This window comes from Choristoneura fumiferana, chromosome 27 (genome assembly GCF_025370935.1).
Source record: "Choristoneura fumiferana chromosome 27, NRCan_CFum_1, whole genome shotgun sequence".
NCBI classification, from domain to species: domain Eukaryota; kingdom Metazoa; phylum Arthropoda; class Insecta; order Lepidoptera; family Tortricidae; genus Choristoneura; species Choristoneura fumiferana.
Window position 1 is genome coordinate 2,648,450 of NC_133498.1, and position 23,981 is coordinate 2,672,430.

The 23,981-nt window shown below is 38.4% G+C and overlaps 1 protein-coding gene across 1 annotated transcript in view; it reads right to left on the reverse strand.

Moving 5' to 3' along the window:
- LOC141443344 (ITG-like peptide) overlaps positions 1-21,867 on the reverse strand; it is a 34,374-nt gene extending 12,507 nt beyond the window's left edge. The window contains exons 1-3 of the mRNA XM_074108584.1: positions 21,768-21,867; positions 16,527-16,674; positions 12,133-12,274 (exon numbers count right to left, since the gene is read on the reverse strand). Of these exons, the coding sequence (XP_073964685.1) occupies positions 12,133-12,274; positions 16,527-16,674; positions 21,768-21,775 (298 nt within the window). The 5' untranslated portion in view covers positions 21,776-21,867. The remainder of the gene's footprint in view (positions 1-12,132; positions 12,275-16,526; positions 16,675-21,767) is intronic.
- Positions 21,868-23,981: the final 2,114 nt, after the last annotated feature.

Sequence of the window (23,981 nt, forward strand, 5' to 3'; positions counted from 1 at the left end):
ATTAGGTCTGTTTTGTAATTATCCTGAAAAAACAATAGTTTCGGTATAATGTTTATAAGATCAACCGAAAAATGTCCAACGTTGGACATAGACATCCTCCAAAGAATGCCACAATGCCCAATCGTGCTCAGCATGCTCCTGCCGTAGACTGTTTAAATTACACGAAGCAATCATTCGATCAACAACACATTCGGGCAAAAAGGATTCGACCAACCGAACACCCAAACAAAACAAGCATTTATAAAATTAAATCCTTTAAATTAGACGAGCTCTCCCAACTCAGAAGTCCTATTTTTATCCCCGTGAATTTCCTAACTTTATTAGAATCCCAACAACCCCGGGGACCAACTGTATAAATCCATCAAAGTTTGAATTAACTGAAACATTTGAGTGAAACTTTACTAATTAGAATAGTAAATAAATTGTTTACGGGTTTGGTACGAAAGTTATTTTAATTAATTGACCGAGGTAGCGAAGCGTTTCTGTTTCAGCTTAGGTTGTAAGCACTATGCGGCTAACCTAACCCACGGCTAACCGCACGGTTTGAGCGCGCTGTCTCCTCAGGAAAAAATGACTGTCGGATCGCCGGTTGTTTCATCTGCAAGTCACTTTTTTCCACCGTCTCATGAAATTTTGTGACAATTCAGTTTTTTTTTTCAAAATGGCGATGCGGCGGTTGCAAACGTGAAAAAACCGGCCGTGTGAGTTGGACTCGCACACTGTTAAGTGTTCTGTACATTTTTTTTATTTAAATGTAAAATGGTAGGCATTGCGAATAGAAACCAACTTTTTTTAGGGTTCTATACCCAAAAGGTAAAAACGGGACCCTATTACCTTCTGTCCATCCGTCTGTCCGTCTGTCACCAGGCTGTATCTCATGAACGGTGATATCTAGACAGTTGAAATTTCCACAGATTATATATGTTGCCGCTATAACAACAAATACTAAAAACAGAATAAAATAAATATCTAATGGGGGCTCCCATACAACAAACGTGTTTTTCATTGCCGATTATTGCTCGATATTAATAATACGGCAACAGGTAGATGCCTGAAATATTCATAATATTCTCGTCATTCGTTCTAGACGTACATTCACTTTAAAAATAATTAATTAAATTAAAATAAAATAAATATTTAACGGAGGCTACCATACAAAAAAACCGTGTTTTTTGCTAATGTCTAATGTTGTACCTATAAATAATGGTACGGAACCCTTCGTGCGCGAGTCCGACATGTACTTTGCCGATTTTTTTTAAATGTGGTTTACAAACATTTTTTTTTTAAATATAAACTAAAAATAAAACTGATGTTTTATTATAAAAGCTTAAACATCGCAAACTCGCGCAGTTTGCATAAAATGACCTAAATCACCTCCTGAATCACCCTATAAAGTGTACCAACTTTCAGTTCATTCTGTAGACAAGTTAAATAATCACACCTTGGAATTTGATACTGTTCCATTAGCTAATGAATTAGAAACATTTAACCGTATTCCCAAATAGATAACCTAGGGCTCTTCAAGGCTAGAGTGAATACGCTGCTATTGTACCAGTGATTACACCTTTGGCCTCATCGGCACTTCTCATCAGGTGAGATAGGGATCAATCACACGTCAATTTTCATGTAAAGCACACAAAAAATCCATACTAAAATTATAAATGCGAATGTGCGTGTTTGTGTTTGTAACGGAGCGACGGATCGACGTGATTTTTGGCATAGAGATAGTTTACGGGCCAGAGAGTGACATAGGCTACTTTTTATCCCGGAAAATGATCGGTTCCCGAGGGAACAGCGCGCGATAACCGAATTCCACGCGGACTAAGCTATAAAAAAAAGACTACAAGGTAACAAAAACTCATTTCTAGTACCAAAAAGCACTTATTTAATCTTTACTCAGTTACCTTGAAAAGGAACCACGGATTGGTTCGAAAAAAGTTGGTGTACATACACTATTAATGAGTGAACCGCGGGCAGGGCTCTGCTAAAACAGGATTTTGGATACAAAGTAGTTCAATTATAATGTCATCTGCATCTGCCACAAAGGAGCGTGCAATAGTATATTGTACAACAAGAGAATAAAACGAGCCATTTTTACCCAAGACGTCTATAATAGTCACCTGAGCCGGTACGGCGAGGGTGGATAGACACTACGTCGAGGAAAAATGGGTTTAATACTCGAGTTTTACACTGCTTTTTTTTTCGATGGCGAGGAAATGAAATAGCAACAGTGGAAACAATTGTTCACTATGTACCTTTTATTTTTCATGCATTACTATACTCGTATAGTTTAATTTTATTAGTTTTATTGATTTATTTTGATTGATTTGATTGATGTTTAATTTGACGTAAATTAAAAAAAAAATATATGTAAAAATTTTTGTTTGTGGCTGTTGACACCTGATTACCTTGATCTTAGACGAAGATTTTACTTTATGCATTAGAGCATAAAAAATCCTTTTATGTCTTCAGATCCATAAACACGAGCTTTACGAGCATGAGAAGTGAAAAAATATCTGTCTCGTCCTACGGGTCGTAGAAATAGAGTGGTATCAGATATTTATGCACGTTTTTTGTACCAGATATTGGTGCTGGTGACTGTACAGTCAAGGAAACTGTACCGCGTACAAGGATGACACCTTTTCATAATCAATAGGGATGTTGACACCACCAATCAATTGACGTACTTTTTATGAGCTGTCAAAACACAATTCTCCCATAGAGTTTGAATGGTAATAGCAACTTATGACGTCACTTGTTCGCACACTCAATCAACTAACTATTTCCAAATCCAAATCCAAATCTTTTATTCAGTAAATAGGCCGCAATGGGCACTTTTACACGTAATTTTTCAAACTACCAGCGCTTTCGGAAAGACCATCATTGCCAAGAAGAATGCGCCGCAAGAAACTTGGCAGAAAGTCATTTTTTCAACATAAAATAATTACAAACAAAATACTTAAAAACTACAGTATTATACAATTAAATAAAAAAAATACAAAAAAATAATAATAATAGTACAGGGGTGTATGGGGTCCCTTAGGTACAAAACTAAACACTAACTATTATCTACGTTCAGTAGAAGTGTAGACTGCTTCCACCGTCATAAATAAAAAAAAATTATAATAAGTAATAATACTGAAATTTACATTTCAGGTCAAGTAACCATTAAGCTTTTGGATTTCGAAGGCAAGCTCACGCCTGCCGCCCCCAAAGTTAGCTCACACGAACTCATGTCATGCTCTGAAAGCAGAGCGGTACCGAGGGCATGGTATTGCTTTCGTTCCCATAAGCTCTATCATTATGGGATCGTCTTGGGAACTTCAAAGCAACAAAAAAATCTAATTTTACAGTTAATCGAAAATTAATCTGGTTTTCAGGGCTAAAATAAAGCGTTTTTTTATTGGAGTCGTGTCTTCGAATTATTTTTTAATGGTGCCAACATCCCTATTTCACTATGATTTCTTTGGCAGATGTATGAAATGTCAATATGACGCCAGCAACAAAAAGGTTTAAACCTGGCCATAAACCATAAACATACTACGAAATTTCGAATTTCGTATTTTGCCGTCCCGCTGATGCTTATATTATTTAACTAGAGAACCCTCGAGAACTGTGCATTTTTCCGGGATAAAAAATAGCCCATGTCACTCTCTGGCCCATAAACTATCTCTACGCCAAAAATCACGTCAATCCGTGGCTCCGTTTCGACGTCAAAGACGGACAAACATACAAACACACAAACACACACACTGACATTTATAATATTAAGTATGGAAGTATGGATACTAGAGTGAGGAGGATGGTACGATACGAACTTCGATTTTCGAATTTCTTAGTAGCCCCTCTGAGACTGACTGAAGTACGTAGCCTGCACAAACCTGCGAAGCAATTCAATGGTGTGTTTGAAGTTCCCAATCCGCAGTGGGCCCGCGTGGGAACTACGGCCCAAGCCCTCTCATTCCGAGCGGAGGCCTGTGCCCAGCAGTGGAACGGTTCTCTATCGTTTGCCCGAATTTCATATGCCCGAATGAATCGTTTTCTAAAATTTTCATTTGCCATAAAGTGATTTATTTCTGAAATAGTAATTTCCTCAGATTTGATTTTAAACTAACCTAACCTGACCTACTGCATTCTATATGATGACATTTAAAAAAATCCTGAAAGCAGCAAGGTCCTATATATTTTATGGCAAACGTTGGTTTGGCAAGTGAAATTCGGGCAAGTTAAGTTAAACACAGTGGAACGTATATAGGCTAGAATGATGATGATGACGGTATTTTTAAATCTGAATTTAATGACATGTAATTAATCACGAAATGCCACAAAGCCATTGTTTAACTTTCCGCCACATGACGCGTAATAAACGAGTTTCCCAGAACTAATATGTTTATGTTAATAAAGTCCACCTACGCCAAAGCGTCAAGCGTGAGTTCTATGTCAAAAAGAGGACAAATTTAATACAATACAACATCAATGCAATACAAAACTCATCCATTCATTCTTTTTTTCATCCTTTGTAAAAGTATATCAAAGTTTGTCAATTGTGTTTTGTTTCTTTTCTTTTGTACAATAAAGAGTTTACATATATACATACATACACATAGTAAGCAGTACAGAAAAGACAGGTATCTATGTAGAGATTTTCCAAGGTACGCAATAGGTCGCCTTATCGCTTCTTCAGCAGGTGAGGTGAGAGGTGAGGTGGTATAGTGTTCGAATTTTGTTTTTTCGTAGAGGAGTGACACTCAAAGCTACGCCATTAAAAAAACTGAATCAGCAAAGAATTCTACGTAATACGAACCTGAATACAAAATTTCATGAGAATCGGTTGAGAAATACGAACAGGAGCAGCTATTATAAATCAATAATAATAATTAAGTATATATTTTATTTATAATTTTGTTGTTAGCTACCAACGTCCTGAATCTGAATCTACCCCCTACCGAACTGATTTCTTTTTGTTTATCTACAATGTGTGGCCCAGAACGGGGGATAATATTAAAAACAGAGGTTCTATAGGTCACCAGTAATTGGATCATCATGGTCCCACTTAATTTTTATTTTTTATTTTTTTATTCGACTGGATGAAAAACGAGCAAGTGGGTCTCCTGATGGTAAGAGATCACCACCGCCCATAAACATCTGCAACACCAGGGGTATTACAGACGCGTTGCCAACCTAAAATTAAAACTTAACTTTTGTTTTTTTTTCTAACAAACCTAATCTTAAATTCAATGTACGCCATCCTAGAACCCAACTGACGTCGCCTGTCATGCTACAAACATCAAACATTTTGCTTTACATTGCTTCTTCGAATAAACTTTAAAGTGTAATAAAAAAAAATTTTTTTTAAAGTCGCTGAACTAATGCTGTTCAGTTTGACGAGTATGATCTATGTTTTAATTATTTGCCCGTGTTACAGGCCACACCCGGTATATAATCTATATAAATAAAAATTAATCGTAATGCGTTGCTAAGCGCAGAACTCGGGAACGGCTGGACCGATATCTCTAATTATTTTTTTGTTATGTTCGTTATTGTCAGGAGAAGGTTTTTATGAAGGAAATATAGAAAAAATCAACGGGGGCGAAACCGCGGGCAACAGCTAGTGTTAATATATATTTGTCTGTTATATACAAGGTTTCTTACAGAATATCAGCACTGAGTGTTACTGCAGTATATGCTGAGTCAGATTTTTTTATTGTACTTACTTTAAACTTTGTATAATGTTGTGAATAAAGTTTCTATTTTTATCAATTTTGTTCCTAGCCATTGTTTTTTCATGACTCCAACGGTACCCTAAAACATCGTCTAAAAATACCGCGAAATATGCAAATTCCACGCCCTGCCGTGTTTACCTTATGAAGAAAATCTACATTATTACCTGCGTCGCGTAACTTGATACCAATTTATGCGCAACCGCAATTTGTAGGCCTAAACGTGACTTGGGCCTTAGTATTCAGGCCCTGCAGAAACTCGAAGTTCGTATCGTACCGTCCCTCTCGCTCTCGTATTAAATATCATAAGTGTCAGAGGGACCGCACGACACGAACTTCGAGTTTCGAGTTTCGTAGTAGCCCTGCAGTACTACGAAGTGCGAAATTCGAACTTCATATCTTGCCGGCCCGCTGACGCTTATAATATTTAATACGAGAGCGAGAGGGACGGTACGATACGAACTTCGGTTTTCGAATTTCCTAGCAGCCTCCCAATGTACATTGTATTTATGGTGCTAACAAATTAGGTACCAGTATTTTTAAAGCTAGAGCCGTGGTAGCGTGGTTTGATCTGCCTCTGAAGCAGAGGGTCCTAGGTTCAAACCCGGGCTTGCACTTCACGTGTGAATTTTCCATGGGCTTTACGGTGAAGACGCGTAAATCTTTAAGATCTTTTTTTAAAGAAACAGATCTCCTAACCCTGCCGTCGCCTTATGTTTTTGAAATAACCATGTATGTTAGGCGATAAGCCAAAGGCTACTAGAAACACAGTCAGGAAAGCTTAAAGTTCCATCTTATAGACTGGCTAAAACCAAAAAGTGTTTGGGAAATTGCATACGGTTTTGCAATAAAATTCCAAAAAGTTACCAATGAAGCGGATACGACATTCAGATCTATTGTTATGAAGACGTTAATATCTAAGGCGTATTATGAAGTTAATGATTATATCAAGGACAGGGATATTTGAAAATAATTCCGATCCGCATTGGTGATCCCTTACTTCAAACAGCGAACCTACTGTGTTAATAAACCTAACCATAAAAATTTAATTTTTATACAAGCTTTTTTGCTGACTATTTTTTGTTGACTGGACTTGCAATTGTCACCAAAACTACATTTGCATATCAAATTCCAAGTCGATGCTGTTAACTTATTGTATTGTCATGCGATTTACATAAGTAAGTATTCCAAATTTCAAGTCAATCTGACTACTGGAATTTGGTCAAATTTTACTTGCAAGATTTGATTACAGACAGACAGACAATGGAACAGGTGAAACTAAATAAAAGCTTGTAAAAACATACGGCCGCTTGTGCCGCAAAAAACTTATATTTCGACACTCAAGGGAATAAAAATTTGTAGGGTATTTTCCGTTGACCCAGTTCTATGAAATTTGGACTGGATTATACATAAAAACCTACAAATTTGTACGGAACCCCGGTGCGCGAGCCCGACTCGCACTTTCCCGGTTTTCCCATGATGAACGCGGTAGTAATCAAAATTGTAATTGTTCCGTTAATATTTTAGTCGGTTATCAAAGTTATTAATCAAATAGAGTGCTCGTGCAACTTCACGGCGTGTCAGGCGCTCCTTGTTTTAAGTAAATTAGATACGGTCATATACCTCTACGAAACGTCAGTGGAGGAAAACAAACATCTAACATTAATTTGATTTACTGTCATAGTCAAAATAGGTGGTAGGATCCTATACTTCGTTTTTTTAGCGTTAGAAAAAGGGTAAGCAATCTTGACGAGTCTTTTTATTTGAAAAACGTTTTTAAATTAAAACCGGCTATGAGCATGTCGGACACGCCCAAAATAGGTTTAATAACTACTAATAATTCTCAAGCAAACTTAGCCGTAATTCCGCACATGGGCCCGCGTGGGAACTATGGCCCAAGCCCTCTTGCTCTGAGAGGAGGCCTGTGCCCAGCAGTGGGACGTATATAGGCTGGGATGATGATGATGATGAAACTTAGCCGTTATAGTTTTCCTTGAAAGTTTGATATACTTACTACCGTCCTGAATTTTTTCAAATTTTTCACCCACCGGTTTAGATTTTAGAAGGGGGACGCTCGCTATTCATGAAAATTTGTACTTTAAAGTTGAATATTTCGCAAACAAATCCCTGAATCGAAAATCGTCTTAGCAAACCCCTAATGGTTTTAAAAGACCTATCCAAACCCCCACTCAAATCACCCCCACTTTACGGTAATGGGAGGTACCCTAAAAAAAATTTTTTTTTATTGAACCATTTTGTCGGCATAGTTTACATATATCCGTGCAAAATTACAGCTTTCAAGCATTGATAGTCTCTGAGCAAAGCCGCGGACGGACAGACAGACAGACATGGCGAAACTATAAGGGTTCAAAATTCGTTGAGAATTTTCTGCCTCCTAGACTTAGACTTCATTACAGTTGTCATTCCGTGTGAGAAGCAGACAATTTGTCATATCATCTACATAAAAGCGTCAACAACCCCGTACAAGCTGTAAAAAACTCATGCAAAATTCTAACATCTGTATGTGCCAAGATTACAGAATTCACTTTAACAAGAGCACAAGTTGATGTTTTATTTAAAAGCTTTTGCGCTTGAGCCGAGACTAAATTAAGTTTCTTAACGACATGCGGTACGTGATAGGCGGCGCGGGGAGCGTTTTCTCTGTTCATTCATCGTCATTATATTAACCGTATGATGTCTACTGTCGGACGTAAACCTCCCCCATCTCTGTTTATTGCCTGTGACAGATCACTTCAGAAAGAACGCAAACAAATCGATTTCCGTTTGTAATGAAAAGGGTCAGTCAAGGACGAAACCAATGGGGATCAACAAAGACGACTGACCCAAACACGCCGCAGAGCCCAACTGGGAACTGTATACCTCCACTTCATATATAAATGAAGCATCTCATATACAAAATACAAACTAAAAACGAGTAAAAAAAAGCAAGACTTGTCTTTGGCCCTGACGGCGAGTCGATCTCAAAACCAAAAAGCTCGAAGTAAAAAAGTTTTCAATAAAATAATTTCATTAATATAATAAAATTACAGATGAGACGACAACTATCACTGAATGACAGGGTATGTCCAGTGTGCTTAGTGTATTTTCCCATTAACAAAATACGTCTCGATCGCGTTCGCGTTAAAATCTCAATTTGTATGGAAACACGAACAGCGCCTCTAGCGGAAAGCTTGCACAACAACTTTTGTGAGTGTAGGTTAACACACACATGTGGTAGCTACGTATCGACGATCGAACGTTCGATTTACGTCTTCGAATAGTAAACGAATGTTCTGTGAAAACGCCACACTAGAGGCACTGTCGGGGTCTATATCGGATGGTATACAATTATTAGTCCTATCGTTGTATCGCATAACGTCTTTTGTCCTAATAACGTATGGCATACACTTTGTTCCGCATATTTTTGATTGTCCGAAATTGTTGCTCCTATTGATGTGGCTAAGATTCAACTGTCGAATGATTAATAAGCATACCTAATTGTAATGGTGAATGTCCGAAAAATTTGTGCAAAGTCCGCCCGGATTGCTACCACCATCTTGCTCGCTAATCCTGCCGTGAAGCAGCAGTGCTTGCACTGTTGTGTTTCGACGTGGAGAGTAAGACAGCCGGTGAAATTACTGGCACGTGAGGTATCCCATCTTAGGCCTCTAGGTTGGCAACGCGTCTGCAATACCCCCGGTGTTGCAGATGTTTGTGGGCGTTGGTGATCTCTTACCATCAGGAGACCCACTTGCTCGTTTGCCATCCAGTCGAATAAAAAAAAACCTTTCTAATTAACAGAAAAATATCAGATTTTTAAGTAGCATGAAAAATTAAAGAGTTTTCTTTACCGCCACATTACGACAGTCCGTACACTCGGTTGCGTCACAAAACTGAGTCATATAATTTGTGTGAAAAAGTTAAACACATTTTGAAAGAAAAGGTAAATTTTTTTTTAAAACGTTCAGAACTGTAAATTATAATTATAATCAACCATCTTTTTGACTATATTATTCTGTGCAAATAAAGAAGTTTGAAGTTCGAACGCCCAATCCACTGACTTGCGAGCGTCTCGGTCGCGAAATGAACAGAAAATCACTCGTCGCTCCGCTTGTGCCCTGTGGCCGTGGCCAAAAAGTAAGGCTGTGCTAAGTGAATTATGTTTCAGTGATACTTGGATGTTGAAGGCACTTTTGTCTTGACACAAAATTGACTTTATTTTGGTGACAGTGTGTAAGAAAGACAAGTGTTTGGAAAGGCCCTAGGGAGCTCGCGCGTTGTAACTTTGTTGATATTCATTTAGTGTATATCATATTACGACCACGGATGGAATTGCAAATAAGTACGTTCATGACACCCTGTTAAGGCACGGAAATATCAGCGGGCTTGTTATTGTACCAACCGAGCCTATATACGTCCCACTGCTGGGCACAGGCCTCCTCTCAGAACAAGAGGGCTTGGGCTATAGTTCCCACGCGGGCCCAGTGCGGATTGGGAACTTCACACGCACCATTGAATTGCTTCGCAGGTTTGTGCAGGTTTCCTCACGATGTTTTCCTTCGCCGCAAAGCTCGTGGTAAATTTCAAATGTAATTCCGCACGAATTTGGAAAAACTCAGAGGTGCGAGCCGGGGTTTGAAACCACGACCCTCTGATTGAAAGGCGATAGGTCAAACCACTAGGCCACCACGGCTTTTATTGTACATTTTACACTAATGACAATGTAAGCGCGACTAATGTAAAACTGGATGTGTATCCACATTTTCCAGAATACAAGAACCAACTAGACACTGTAATAACCTAACCTAACCAACAAAGGAAAACCCCCGACTTTGCCACTTCAAAGTTCAATATCTCAAAAACGGCTAAACCAGTTTTGATGAAACATGTCTAAGAACCATCGCTAGAAATCCTAATTTCAAAACCGCATTCAAATCGGTCCACCCGTTTGAGAGCTACGGTGCCACAGAGAGACACACATAGCGGTCAAATTTATAACACTTTTTGCGTCGGGGTTAAAAAGAACAACAGAAGCCTAAACCTTTGGCAATGGGTTGGATTCGGTTCAATCCGCACTTTTGCTTGCGTGAAAACCTTTGTCAACGTACGAATGTTTGCGCGCGTGTGAGTGCCCCTTGTTACGTATTACTTACTACTAGGGCGCAATGACCCAAAGTAGGTCTAAAATTCAAAATTCAAAAATTCAAATGATTTATTCAGTAAATAGGCCGCAATGGGCACTTTTACACGTCATTTTTTAAACTACCAGCGCTTTCGGAAATACCATCATTGCCAAGAAGAATGCGCCGCAAGAAACTTGGCAGAAAGTCATTTTTTCATAATAATATAATTACAAATAAAATACTTAAAAACTATATTATACAATTAAAGAAAAAAAAAATACAAAAAATAATAATAATAAAAATACAGGGATGTATGGGGTCCCTTAGTTACAATACTAAACACTAACTATATCTAAACTATACCTACGTTCAGTGGAAGTGTAGAATGCTTCCACCGTCATAAATTTTAAAATAATAATACTTAACAATAATTTAGTTCTGAAATATACATTTCAGGTCAACTAACCATTAAGCTTTTGGATTTCGAAGGCAAGTTCACGTCTGCCGCCCCCAAAGTTAGCTCACTTGGCCTCCAACACGAGATTACACCATGCTTTGCGATCTTGAGGCAGCTCTTGCCAGCCTTCGATCCCGGGTCCAAAAGGTCATTCAGGACCTCGTCCCTCCAGCGGTACTTGTGACACTAGTATTTGTGACAGATATTTTTAGGGTTCCGGAGCCAAAATGGCAAAAACGGAACCCTTATAGTTTCGCCATGTCTGTCTGTCTGTCTGTCCGTCCGCGGCTTTGCTCAGAGACTATTAATGTAAACTATGCCGACAAAATGGTACAATAAAAAATATTTTTTTTCTCATCCAACCCTATAGTGGATAGGTATTTTAAAATCATTAGGGGTTTGCTAAGACGATTTTTTGATTCAGTGATGTGTTTCCAAAATATTTAACTTTAAAGTGAAAATTTTCATTAAAATCGATCGTCCCCCCCACCTCTAAAATCTAAACCGGTGGGTGGAAAAATTTGAAAAAATTCACGATGGTAGTAAGTATATCAAACTTTCAAGAAAAACTATAACGGCTAAGTTTGCTTGAGAATTATTAGTAGTTTAAGAGTAAATAGCAGCCTAAGGTATAAAATACACCTAAACTTGGAAGATTCCGTATAAAATACGAAATCCTTAGCAAAATATTACTATTTTTTTTTAATAGCTACGGAACCCTATTTCGGGTGTTTCCGACACGCCCTTGGCCGTTTTTTTAATCTGTAAAATGTGTTGCACTGTCTTGCCCAACGAGCTCGCTGGACCCCAACTGGTTTTAGCATAGTCTTACCTGTCTCGAGGCACATGAGACCGCGGCAGCATTCTCCGTTGGTGGCACAGGGAGCGCTGTAGCAGTGAGCGGGCTCCTCCATGGCGTCGTCAATACGGTTGCCTTCCAGAGCTTCGGCATAAGCTTCCTCCGGGGCTACGTCCTGTTGGAATTACCAATAAATTAATCAATGTCTTTATTTTGCTTAAAATGTACAGTAGGTACAGAGGGGCTACTACGAAACTCGCAAATCGAAGTTCGTATCGCACCGTTCCTTTCACTCGCGTATTAAATGACATAAGCGTAAGCGGGACGGCGACATACGAAGTTCGAGTTTTGCACTTCGTGGTATAGGGCCAGGTGCAGTGGATAGTTGTACGTTGTTTTACAGACAGCATTTTTATAGAATTTCGTTTTACGTAAAACTTTTTTATTACCGTTTCATAGAATGATCAACACGCAGAATACTTACTTGGAAGAAATTTAAATCATCATAGAATAGCGAATGAAATAGTTTTTATCATTGTACTATTTACCTAGTTATTATAAAACTTTTTTTACTATTACAAATAGCTGGCAAACGAGCATGCGGGTCACATGATGGTAAGTGATCACCGCCGCCCATGGACACCTACAGCATTATTAGGACTGCGGGTGCGTTGCCGGCCTAAAAGCGGGCTAATGGGGGAGGGTGGAGAGGGGGAGGGGAGTTGGGCCTCCGAATCTCCCACTCACCGGACGAAACACAGTAGCAAAACTACTATTTCACGCCGGTATTCTGTGGGAGTGTGGTACTAACCCGGTCGAGCCGGCCCATTCGAACTGCATCCAGCAAGTGGTTACACTAAGGCTCTACCACAAATATCTAGATATCTTTTATTTTAAAAAGTATCGTTATGTTGGGGTACTTGTACTTTTGTCTATTTAATGAATGAATGAATGAATGAATGAACGAATGAATGAATGATTTATTTGTATAACAGTGGTTGGGTTCGCTGTTTTTAGCACCAATTTCTGATTGCGTTTCGTTTTCTGGTGGGGTCGCAGTTTTAACCTAACTTAACCTACTAAGGTTTGTGCTAATCGCACAATAGAAAATGATGATGGTGGCATCAGGTGAGATAGGGGTCAATCACGATCAGTTTTATGTAAAAAAAGTACACCGAACAAACAATATTCGTCAAAAAATACTTTATACTGTTTCATAACTTTATTGAATTAAAAAATTACATTGTAATATTCATTGAGTCATGTTTCTGTGAAATAAATGTTTCATTCAAAATAGTCTTTAAACAATAATATTCGAAATAAAAAATACAGAGACCAGACAAACATTGAATTAATATTAATTATAATATAATACGTTTAAAAAAACATTTTCTACGAAACGAAATTCTATGAAATTTCTGTCTGTGAAACAAAGAAACACCCTTGAACCAGTTTAATTCAGACGAACAAGGAAAACCATTAACCAAAAGCTTTCATGAAATTGCCGAATCCAACATTTCGGTGACGGAGCCGCTCTGCAGGGCTACTACGAAACTCGAAACTCGAAGTTCGTATTAAATAGGGTGTCAGAGGGACTGCACCACACTAACTTCGAGTTTCGAGTTTCGTGTTAGCCCTTCTGCAAGTATAACAAAGACGGCGTCGATTTTCTGTTAAAGGGTTTGCCCTAATCATATCTCCATTCAGATCGGAGGGTAGGTAAATGTAATTTGGGGAAAGATGTTTGGAAACGATTTCTATGTAGGTTAAGGGGTAAAGGAGAGGGGAAAGGTACCGTGAAAGTGTTGGTATAGGGAAATATACGACAGATTTGAAATGGGGTTCCCGAGGGTATTCGTTTGGGATTTTTCCTGTTTGTAAGTATAGGTAAAACCTAAAATTGCTAAAAGTGGCTCCGATGCGGTAACGTTTCGTGTGCTCTGCCTACCCCATTTAAACGATTACTTAAAAGGAGAATGAATGTTTTTTTTAATTTGACTGGATCCTACCTACCACCTACCACCTGCAAAAATTAATTAGTGAATGTCAGTGTGCTCTTGATTCTGAATAGGAAAAACCATATTATTTCCAAAATTAAAAAAAAGAAGGAAGGTTACACTTTCTTTTTGAAAACGCCCAAAAATAGAAAGTCATTACAGCGAACTACAACACGAACTTTTTTGACCGTGTGACCTATTCTAACCTTGTAAAGTTGACTATTTCTTAGAAATTTATATTATGTGAAATGACCATTATGTCAAGCAAGCATTATGTATTTTGTCCATTATGATTTTTAAACTATAGATGTAATCGAAATTAGACGTATACTTGCTAAAAATAGCTCCCATTATAAGCGTTTTGGAAGATGGACGCTAATAATACTCAGGTAATTTTATCCGAGAAAGGTTATTAATGTATAGGTCAATGCTTAATTATTTTAACCTTTTAACCTTTCGCCTTTTGGTGTGAGGTTTATAATTAGGGTTGCTAAGGGTCAGGTATTCTAAGAAAGGTCAGTGTTACTTTGATGATCTAGTTTTGAGTCGCATGTGGTCTAATTATTTTTAACCCCCTACAATAAAGAGTAGTTATAAGCCAACCCTTCTAGGTTAGGTTAGGGTTAGGGATTTGAACAGGTAAAGTAGTGTCTTTTCCCTTACTACGGCTTGAGTCTAATTTCGTCAATAACAGTTAATAAAACACGTCCTTACAGTATAATAGATAAAACTTCAAGGTATTTTTTTTGTATGACGATTAAAATTTATTAATATTTTGTGGGTAGTTTTGTTTGAGAAAAAAATTAGGTGGGTAGGTACTTAGGGAGTTACAGTGACTAATTAAACGTTTGTTATGGTGTGTTAGTCTAGCATCTGGTAGCATGGTGTACGGTTGTGTTGCTCTGAAGATGAGCTCTGGTTGGATGAGTTCGAAACGGTCAGTGTAGTGTGATGGTGGTAATAGATAGGTTGGTGTGATTTGTGTCTGTTCTTACAGTGTGGAGTGGACGAACTGCATGAACACGCATATCTTGCATATCATAAGGTCGCGGGTGAGCGAAGAAATTCTTTTAGTTTAAGGGTTAAGTATAAGTTTGACGCCTGACTCAATGACTGTTTGTGGCATTATAGCTCTCAAGGGAATGGACCAATTTCGATACCGTTTTTTCCATGAAAGCGAGTTTTCCTTACGGTGGTTCTTAACTATGTTTTATTCAGGTTAGTTCAGCCGTTTTTGAGATATTGTACTTTGAAATAATAACTTCGGGGGTCTTGCGATTTTTTTCTGGTTGGTTAGGCTTTTTGCTGTAGGATCCATTGTACAACAAGAGCATAAAACGATTCATTTTACCCGAGACGTTCATATAGCCACCCGGGTAGGTACGGCGAGGGTGGATAGACACGTCGAGTGGAAAATGGGTTTAATGCTCGAGGTTAAAACCGATAAAAAAAACCGCATTTAAATAGGTCCACCCAATCAGCTATGGTGCCACAGACAGACAAACAAACACACATAGCGGTCAAACTTGTTAGACCCCTCTTTTTGCGTCGGGGGTTAAAAATATAATAAGTACAAGAAATCAAGTCAATTCAAAAAGCCACGTTCTAGAACCATTAGGGTTATTAAGTATTCCTTTAGTAGAAGGGTATAAAATCTTGATGGGTTGAGACCCGACTGAAAGGGCTCTCCCGAGCTGTGTCGCTTCGTAAATCTACCCTAAGGGTAAATAATTACACGGGTAAATTTAGGGTCTAATATGAGCTTTACAGTGAAGGAGAACATCGTGAGGAAACCTGCACAAACCTGCGAAGCAATTCAATGGTGTGTGTGAAGTTCCCAATCTACACTGGTCCCGCGTGGGAACTGCGGCCCAAGCCCTCTCATTCTGAGAGAAGGCCTGTGCCCAGCAGTGGAGCGTATATAGGCTGGGATGATGAATATTTTGGGGTCCATCCATGTAGAATTACTTTTTAGGGTTTAGAAGATTAAAACGAAGCAAGTTATTGAATCGGTCGCTACTTTGCCGAGCTCCATATCAATGAACTACAAACAATTAATTTTTGCTTACCTGTGACTTTAGGGTAACTCTAACTACGTCTATGCAACAAATGTATGTTCATGCAGCTCCTCCACCACACTGTGTTAGATGTTAGTCTCCCATGTCGTAGCATTGTGAATGGTTGTGTTGCTCTGATGATGAACTCTTCTTGAGTTCGAAACGTATAGTGTGGTGCTCATTGTTGGGTTTATGTGATGTGTGCTCCCAAACTAAGCAAAGCTTGTACTAGATAATTGCTTATTGTCATTAAAAACTCTGTTTTATCCCAGCCTATATACACGTTCCACTGCTGGGCACAGGCCTCCGCTCAGAATGAGAGTGCTTGTGCTGCAAACTCTATTTATCTAAAGAAAACGTCACGTTAAGTTACCTGTCCATAAGCGTAGTGCCGATAAGGCCCGCGTCCATACCCCAGGTTGGCCAGCATGTCCGAACTGAAGCGGTTGAACAGCCCGCCCCAGCCGTGGGCGGTGGCCAACCCGCCCAGGATCAGCAGAGCGCTAATGGGCATAGTGTTCCTGTAGACAAAAAAAATAAGATTTTCGTTCCGTGGGCTGAAAGTGGCTCTTAGCGCTCGCTATAAACCAATCAAAGTCAAAGTCAAAGTCAAATCTTTATTCAATTTAGGCTATAACAAGCACTTATGAATGTCAAAAAAAATCTACCACGGTTCGGAAAAACCTCTGCTGAGAAGAATCCGGCAAGAAACTCAACGAGGTATATATATTTTTTTTAAAACAGATTTACAATATTATTAAATGATATGTATACATCACAAGTATTTAACACAACTTTATACAATTACTGGTTAACGGTCAAAATAAAACGAGCATGTTATGAACTTCAAAAAATCTACCGATTCAGAAAAATACTGTTTTAAATGGGCCATTAGACGTTACTTTTGGTTGCGATGAAATAACGTGGCTTACTGAAGCGGTTTACATCTCCATCTTGTAAAAATACGTGTTTCGTACTGCTGGGCACAGGCCTCCTCTCAGAACAAGAGGGCTTGGGCCATAGTTCCCACGCGGGCCCAGTGCGGATTGGGAACTTCACACGCACCATTGAATTGCTTCGCAGGTTTGTGCAGGTTTCCTCGCGATGTTTTCCTTCACCGCAAAGCTCGTGGTAAATTTCAAATGTAATTCCGCACATGAATTTCGAAAAAGTCAGAGGTGCGAGCCTGGGTTTGAACCCACGACCCTCTGTTTGAGAGGCGATAGGTCAAACCACTTGGCCACCACGGCTCTAAAACAAAAAACGCGTTTCGTTGTTACGATATTATTGTGTTGTCGTCAAATCTACCTAATTAATAATTGCCAAGTTACGTGTTAATGCCACAGTAAGTAGTGGGTTAAAATCAAGTTTAAAGATACCGGTGAAGAGAGAAAGGAAGAAAGACAAATTGTTTATTTACCTAAGGTCCCAACAGTACCGCCACGGAACAAAAAAAAACAATAATAATTACATGTAATGGTGGTGACACCAATGAGGGCTATCGCGTATGAATTCGCCACTAGAGGCGCTAGTGTAGCGTGAGGTCTCCGAAATGTCAAATCTCATAGTTTTTGGGTGAGCTACGCGGGTTAATTTATAATTAGAATAATTTTGTGAATATTTTGCAATATCTGAAATTGTTTATGGCAAATATGCGTTCCGGGGCAATGAATGTCTGTGTTTTGAGACAGTTTTGTCTTTCGGAAACCTTTGTCCTCCCTTTTTTCCGAACAAAACGGGGACTATGCAACACTGTGGCATGCTCGATATTTTATAATACGGTTTTAAGGTGTATTAAATATGATTTTCATCTAAACTTTGTTTTCACGCCCGTAATAACAGACTTTGCAAGCCATACTTAAAAACCTCACGCAACAGTGCGCCATCTAGTGAGACAAAAAACGATAGCCCTCATTGACACCGAAAAAGGGTCCCCACTCAGCATGTGTTGCAAACAGTGGGTGCAGCAACTTTAGTTTTCTGCGGAGCCCAAATTTGAGCTAAGTACACGAAAGCTCCACTCCAAGCCAGCTCCAATTAACAAATTACAATTAAGCATTGAGACTAATAAGCGTGTTAAAAATACACTAAACCGTCTCTAGAGACCGCCTTGCGTTACGGTTACGCACCTTTCTGAATCTAACAACAACAACATGTTTGTACTCATATCGGAATTCCCGGGTAAAATCGTAAAAACAGGTGTTAAATAAATTATCACTCCGGGATTTCTAACCCGGGATTCCCGGGATTATGACCTCATTAAGCCTGGGCCAACGTAATTTATGATTAAAGCATGACTTCCAAGAATTTTGCCGGAATGGGGATCTTGATAGCAGCTTTCTGCCCTAGGGCGGGAATAGTAGGTACTTTAGTGACCTTTGTATAAATCTAGCATTGGGATCTCTAAGCACCTACTTAGATAATTATGGAAACTTTCTTTTGGGTTAGCTGATTACGACGAAACATTATTTGTTTATTCAAATTAAGTTACCCAAATTACATTAAATCATTGTACATTTTTACAACCTGTTTTATTTTGAAATCTAATTTCGAACACAAAAGACATTTATTAAGAATAGTAATTCAACTTCACTCCGCTCGTTAGGCGCAGCGGTAAAATTAATTAAGTGCGGAACTCACGGTTTCGCGCCCTTGGTGTTTAAAGTACTCTTGTGAACACAGTAAAGAAAAAGACGTTTGAATTTTTGCAAAGAGCTTTACTTAACTTTCCTGACCAAGGAGCCATATTATACTTTGTTTTTAACCACCGATGTAAAAAGAGGGGTGTTAAAGGTTTTGACGCCAATATCTGTCTGTCTATCTGTAGCTCTCAAATCGATGGATCAATTTTGATATGGTTTCTTTACGTGAAAGCGAGTTTCATCATCATCCCAGCCTATATACGTCTACTGCTGGGCACAGGCCTCCTCTCAGAATTAGAGGGCTTGGCCGGGCCTAGTGCGCATTGGGAACTTCATACACACACCATTGAATTGCTTCGCAGGTTTGTGCAGATTTCCTCACGATTTTTTCCTTTACCGTGAAGCCGGTGGTAAATTTCAAATGTTATTTCGCACATGAATTTCGAAAGGTGCGAGACGGAATTTGAACCCACGATCCTCTACTTGAGAGGCCATAGGTCAAACCACTCGGCCACCACGGCTTTTTTTCATTGCGGTAATTCTTAGTTATGTTTGATTAAAATTAATTCAGCCATTTTTGAGATATTGAACTTTGAAATTATAATTTTCAACTTTTCCAAAAAACATTATCAAAAGTATGTAAACGGAAAATATTAGAAAATATATTTTCCTGCAGCACATTGACAGAAAAAAAAACATTTTAAGAACCAAGAGATCATTGGATACTGTAATACAAATAAAAAGTGAAAGAAATCCCTAGGGAACAAAACGCAATTTTCTACGCGCTGCAAACAGCGGGGTCGGCCGTAAAAAGTATTAGCATGTATCCGATTAAGATAATGTGGTAGATTCGTAATAAAGAAGAAAACGCAAACGTTATTACTGACTGGAGTGCCATTGAGAGGGGTTTAAATACGCCCTAGGGACGAAATGTCTAGGCCTAAGCTGATACGAAAAGCGTAGGACGTTGAATTAATTTTAAGCTTGTTTTTCTATACTGTTTGTCTTAAATTAAAGAGAATGTATCGAATTATTTTGGAATGAAGAAGTTTTATGGGTACTCCAATCTTTTGGTTTTACGTAACAAACTGTACTACCATCAACCTATTTAAATAATTACATTAAGGCTTTTTTAGGGTTCCGTACCCAAAGGGTGCCAACGGAACCCTATTACTGAGACTCCGCTGTCTGTCTGTCCGTCCGTCCGTCCGTCTGTCACACAGTGCTCTATCTCTTGAGCCGTAATAGCTAGAAACTTGAAATTTAAACAGATTATGTATTACTGTGGCCGCTGTAACAGCAAATACTAAAAACAGAATAAAATAAATATTTTAGGGAGCTCCCATACAACAAATGTGTTTTTTTTGCCGTTTTTAGGGTTCCGGAGCCAAAATGGCTAAAACGGACCTCCTCCCATAGACGTAAAGTGGGGGTGATTTTTTTTCTCATCCAACCCTATAGTGTGGGGTATCGTTGGATAGGTCTTTTAAAACCATTAGGGGTTTGCTAAGACGATTTTTCGATAAAATCGAGCGTCCCCCCCTCTAAAATCTAAACCAGTGGGTGGAAAAATTTGAAAAAATTCAGGATGGTAGTAAGTATATCAAACTTTTAAGGAAAACTATAACGGCTAAGTTTGCTTGAGAATTATTAGTAGTTTTACTCTTAAATAGCAGCCTAAGGTATAAAATATACCTAAACTTGGAAGATTCCGTATAAAATACGAAATCCTTAGAAAAATATTACTTAATTTTATCGTAATGGCTACGGAACCCTATTTTGGGCGTGTCCGACACGCTCTTGGCCGGTTTTTGCTTGATATTAATAACGGCAACAGGTAGACGCTATTGAAACAACAACATTAGACATTAGCAAAAAAACGGCAAAAAATCAAGTCTGTTGTACGGGAGCCCCCCTTAAATATTTATTTTATTATAATGTAGTTAATTATTTATTTTAAATTGATACAAATACAAATATTTTTATTAACAGGAACATATTTGATACAGTAAAGAACATGTCTATCGGACTCCAGGCTGAGCCTGTATCTTAGACGTCTGCGAGTGTGATTAACAGACTTAAATATTATACAACTAAATATTCTGTGAATATTTCAAGCGTCTACCTGTTGCCGTTATTAATATCAAGCTAAAAACGCCAAACAAAATCACGTTTGTTGTATGGAAGCTCCCCTTAAATATCTATTTTATTCTGTTTTTAGTATTTGTCGTTATAGCGGCCACAGTAATACATAATCTGTAAAAATTTCAAGTGTCTAACTATTACGGATCATGGGATAGAGGCCTGTGACAGACGGACAGACAGACAGACGGACTGAGTCTCAGTAATAGGGTTCCGTTGGCACTCTGGGTACCGAATCCTAAAAAAAGGTGTTAGAAAAGAAATACAATAAATGAAGTAACTTAAAATATATAATAAAATACTGCTGTCAGAGTTTTTCAGTATATTAATGAGTAGGTTTTTTGACCTGGCTTTCAATGAATTTTAAACAGTTTTTTAATCGAAACTAAGAATACACATATTAACATATTAAGAAAAAATAACCATGAATAAAACTTAAGTATAAGCTAAATACTTAACTTGAAAATTTAATAGCCTACAATATTTTACAATACATACAATTCTTTGTTCGCGCGTATTACCTATATCAAACAATCTCTGCCGATAATTTCGACTAAAAACCAGCACTTTTCATACAAATTCTTTGAATAAAAACATCTACTCATTTAATTCAATTTTATCAATGTCTGTCTAACTAGAAATTCACCACCAAAAGGTTAGATTAGATGTTAGTTGTGTGGCTTAAAATATCAAAGACTATTTTCATTACCATGTCTAGTAGCAATCAGCCATTTTGTTTTTTATTCTGTTGAAAAAATTGTCGTAAATAAAAAGTAACATGTAACAAGTTCACTGAAAAATCTAGTACGGAGGCAAGCTGTCCTACTTACCGTGTCATCGTGCTTTGTTGCCAACACTCTCTGCTGAACTGAGCACTGGATCTATACGGGGATTTGTGCGCAGCGCATAGGGCTGGGTTCAGAGGGGGCGGTGGGTTACGGCGGTTTGACGACGATGGGGTGGTGCGATTATGCCACGCGATCGCGGACTACAACTGTTGCTTGCGACTCGGCCTGGGAAAAATTCTGCTTGGACAATGAAGTTTTCTGATATGAAAAGTATTTTTGGTATTTATCCAGCTGCGTGTGTGCCAAATTTCATCCAAATCCATTAACTCATTTGTGTGATGAGTAACAAAAATGCAAATACACGTATTTGCACAATACTGTATTTGACAACTCCTGAATTTGCCATATTATCCTTTATACATTATTATGAAAATATAGACATAAAAGCAATGTTTAGCGAAGGAAAAAATAATTTGGGTTGTAAATTTTAACTACTTATAGCGCTTTTTTGAAAAATCTATATCATCATCATTCATCATTCCAGCCTATATACGTCCCACTGCAGGGCAGAGGCCTCCTCTCAGAACAAGAGGGCTTGGGCCATAAGTTCCCACGCGGGCCCAGTGCGGATTGGGAACTTCACACGCACCATTGAATCGCTTCGCAGTTTTTGTGCAGGATTCCTCACGATGTTTTTCCTTCACCGCAAAGCTCGTGGTAAATTTCAAATGTAATTCCGCACATGAATTTCGAAAAACTCAGAGGTGCGAGGCGGTTTGAACCCACAACCTCTGTTTGAGAGCGAAAGGTCAACCACTAGGCCACCACGGCTTGTAGGTACGTTTGCTTGTTTGTAATGTTTGTTTGTTACTTCATCAAGCCTAAACCGCTGAACCACAAAACATAGTTCACATAAGATAGTTCAGAATTCAATCTCCATACAAGTGCGCTCGAGCAACTGTCACATAGAATTTCGCCAATAACGAAATCGACGCAAGTTATTTTCTGTGACAAATTGATAATATAACAATGACATTATAATTAAAATATTTTAGTTATTAATTTATATATTATTTACCATTATTTCCGTTTCATCTCACAATAATCAAACACTAGATACGAGTGCCACTACCACGATAGTTTTTTGGTGCATAAGCCATAGTTGACAACCTTAGAGCGACCGCCGAGCGTAGGTATGAAAAGTGAAGTGCAGGAGACTGACTTCTGAACTATGTGTTTTGTGGCTGAACCGATTTAGATGAAATTCGGTATACATATAGTTTGAGTTCCGAGGAAGGACATAGAATAGTATTTATCCCGGAAAATTGCGTAGTTCCCGCGGGACAGTGATAACCGAATTCTACGCGGGCGGAGTCGCGGGCAACCGCTAGTGATAATATAAAATACCTTTTAAGTCCTAAAAACAAATAATAATGACAAAATCTAAGATTTGAAACTGTTGGGGCCACAGTTCTAACCCTTTTTTCAAGTTAGCCAATGTGAATGTTATAAACCACCATGAGGACCATCAAGATGCCACTACTAGATTATATGCCTAATATGTATTTAAGTATGTATCTATCTATATAATAATTATTTAGTCAAATAAAAAACAAAAAAGCCGTGGTGGCCTAGTGGGTTTGACCTGTCGCCTCTCAAGCAGAGGGTCGTGGGTTCAAACCCCATCTCGCACCTCTGAGTTTTTCGAAATGCATGTGGCGGAATTACATTTGAAATTTACCACGAGCTTTACGGTGAAGGAAAACATCGTGAGGAAACCTGCACAACCTGCGAAGCGATTCAATGGTGCGTGTGAAGTTCCCAATCAAATCATGATGATGAAAAACAAAAGAAGTACAGATTGAATTAAATAAAATAATAATAATAAGAAGATGAAAAAAAAACTTACCTAAGAAACCTTAACTAAATATATATATATATATATATATATATATATATATATGTTAATATAAAAATAAAAATTATAAAAAGAAACCCCGTCTAAAAGATCTGCCTGGCAGAGTTCCCATGATGTTGGCCGCATTACCCCTTTGGACCGCTGGGATAAATACGTACCAGGATTATTGGTGTTTTTGCCAAATTTACATAAGTATGCCAAATTTCAAGTCAAGCGGACCACTGGAAGTGGGTCAAATTTGACCCAAACAAATTAAATAATCAAACAGGGCAAGCTAAAGAAAAGCTTGTAAATGAAAAGTCTTAAAACCAATGCAGCCAACCTAACCCGCGCCCTAT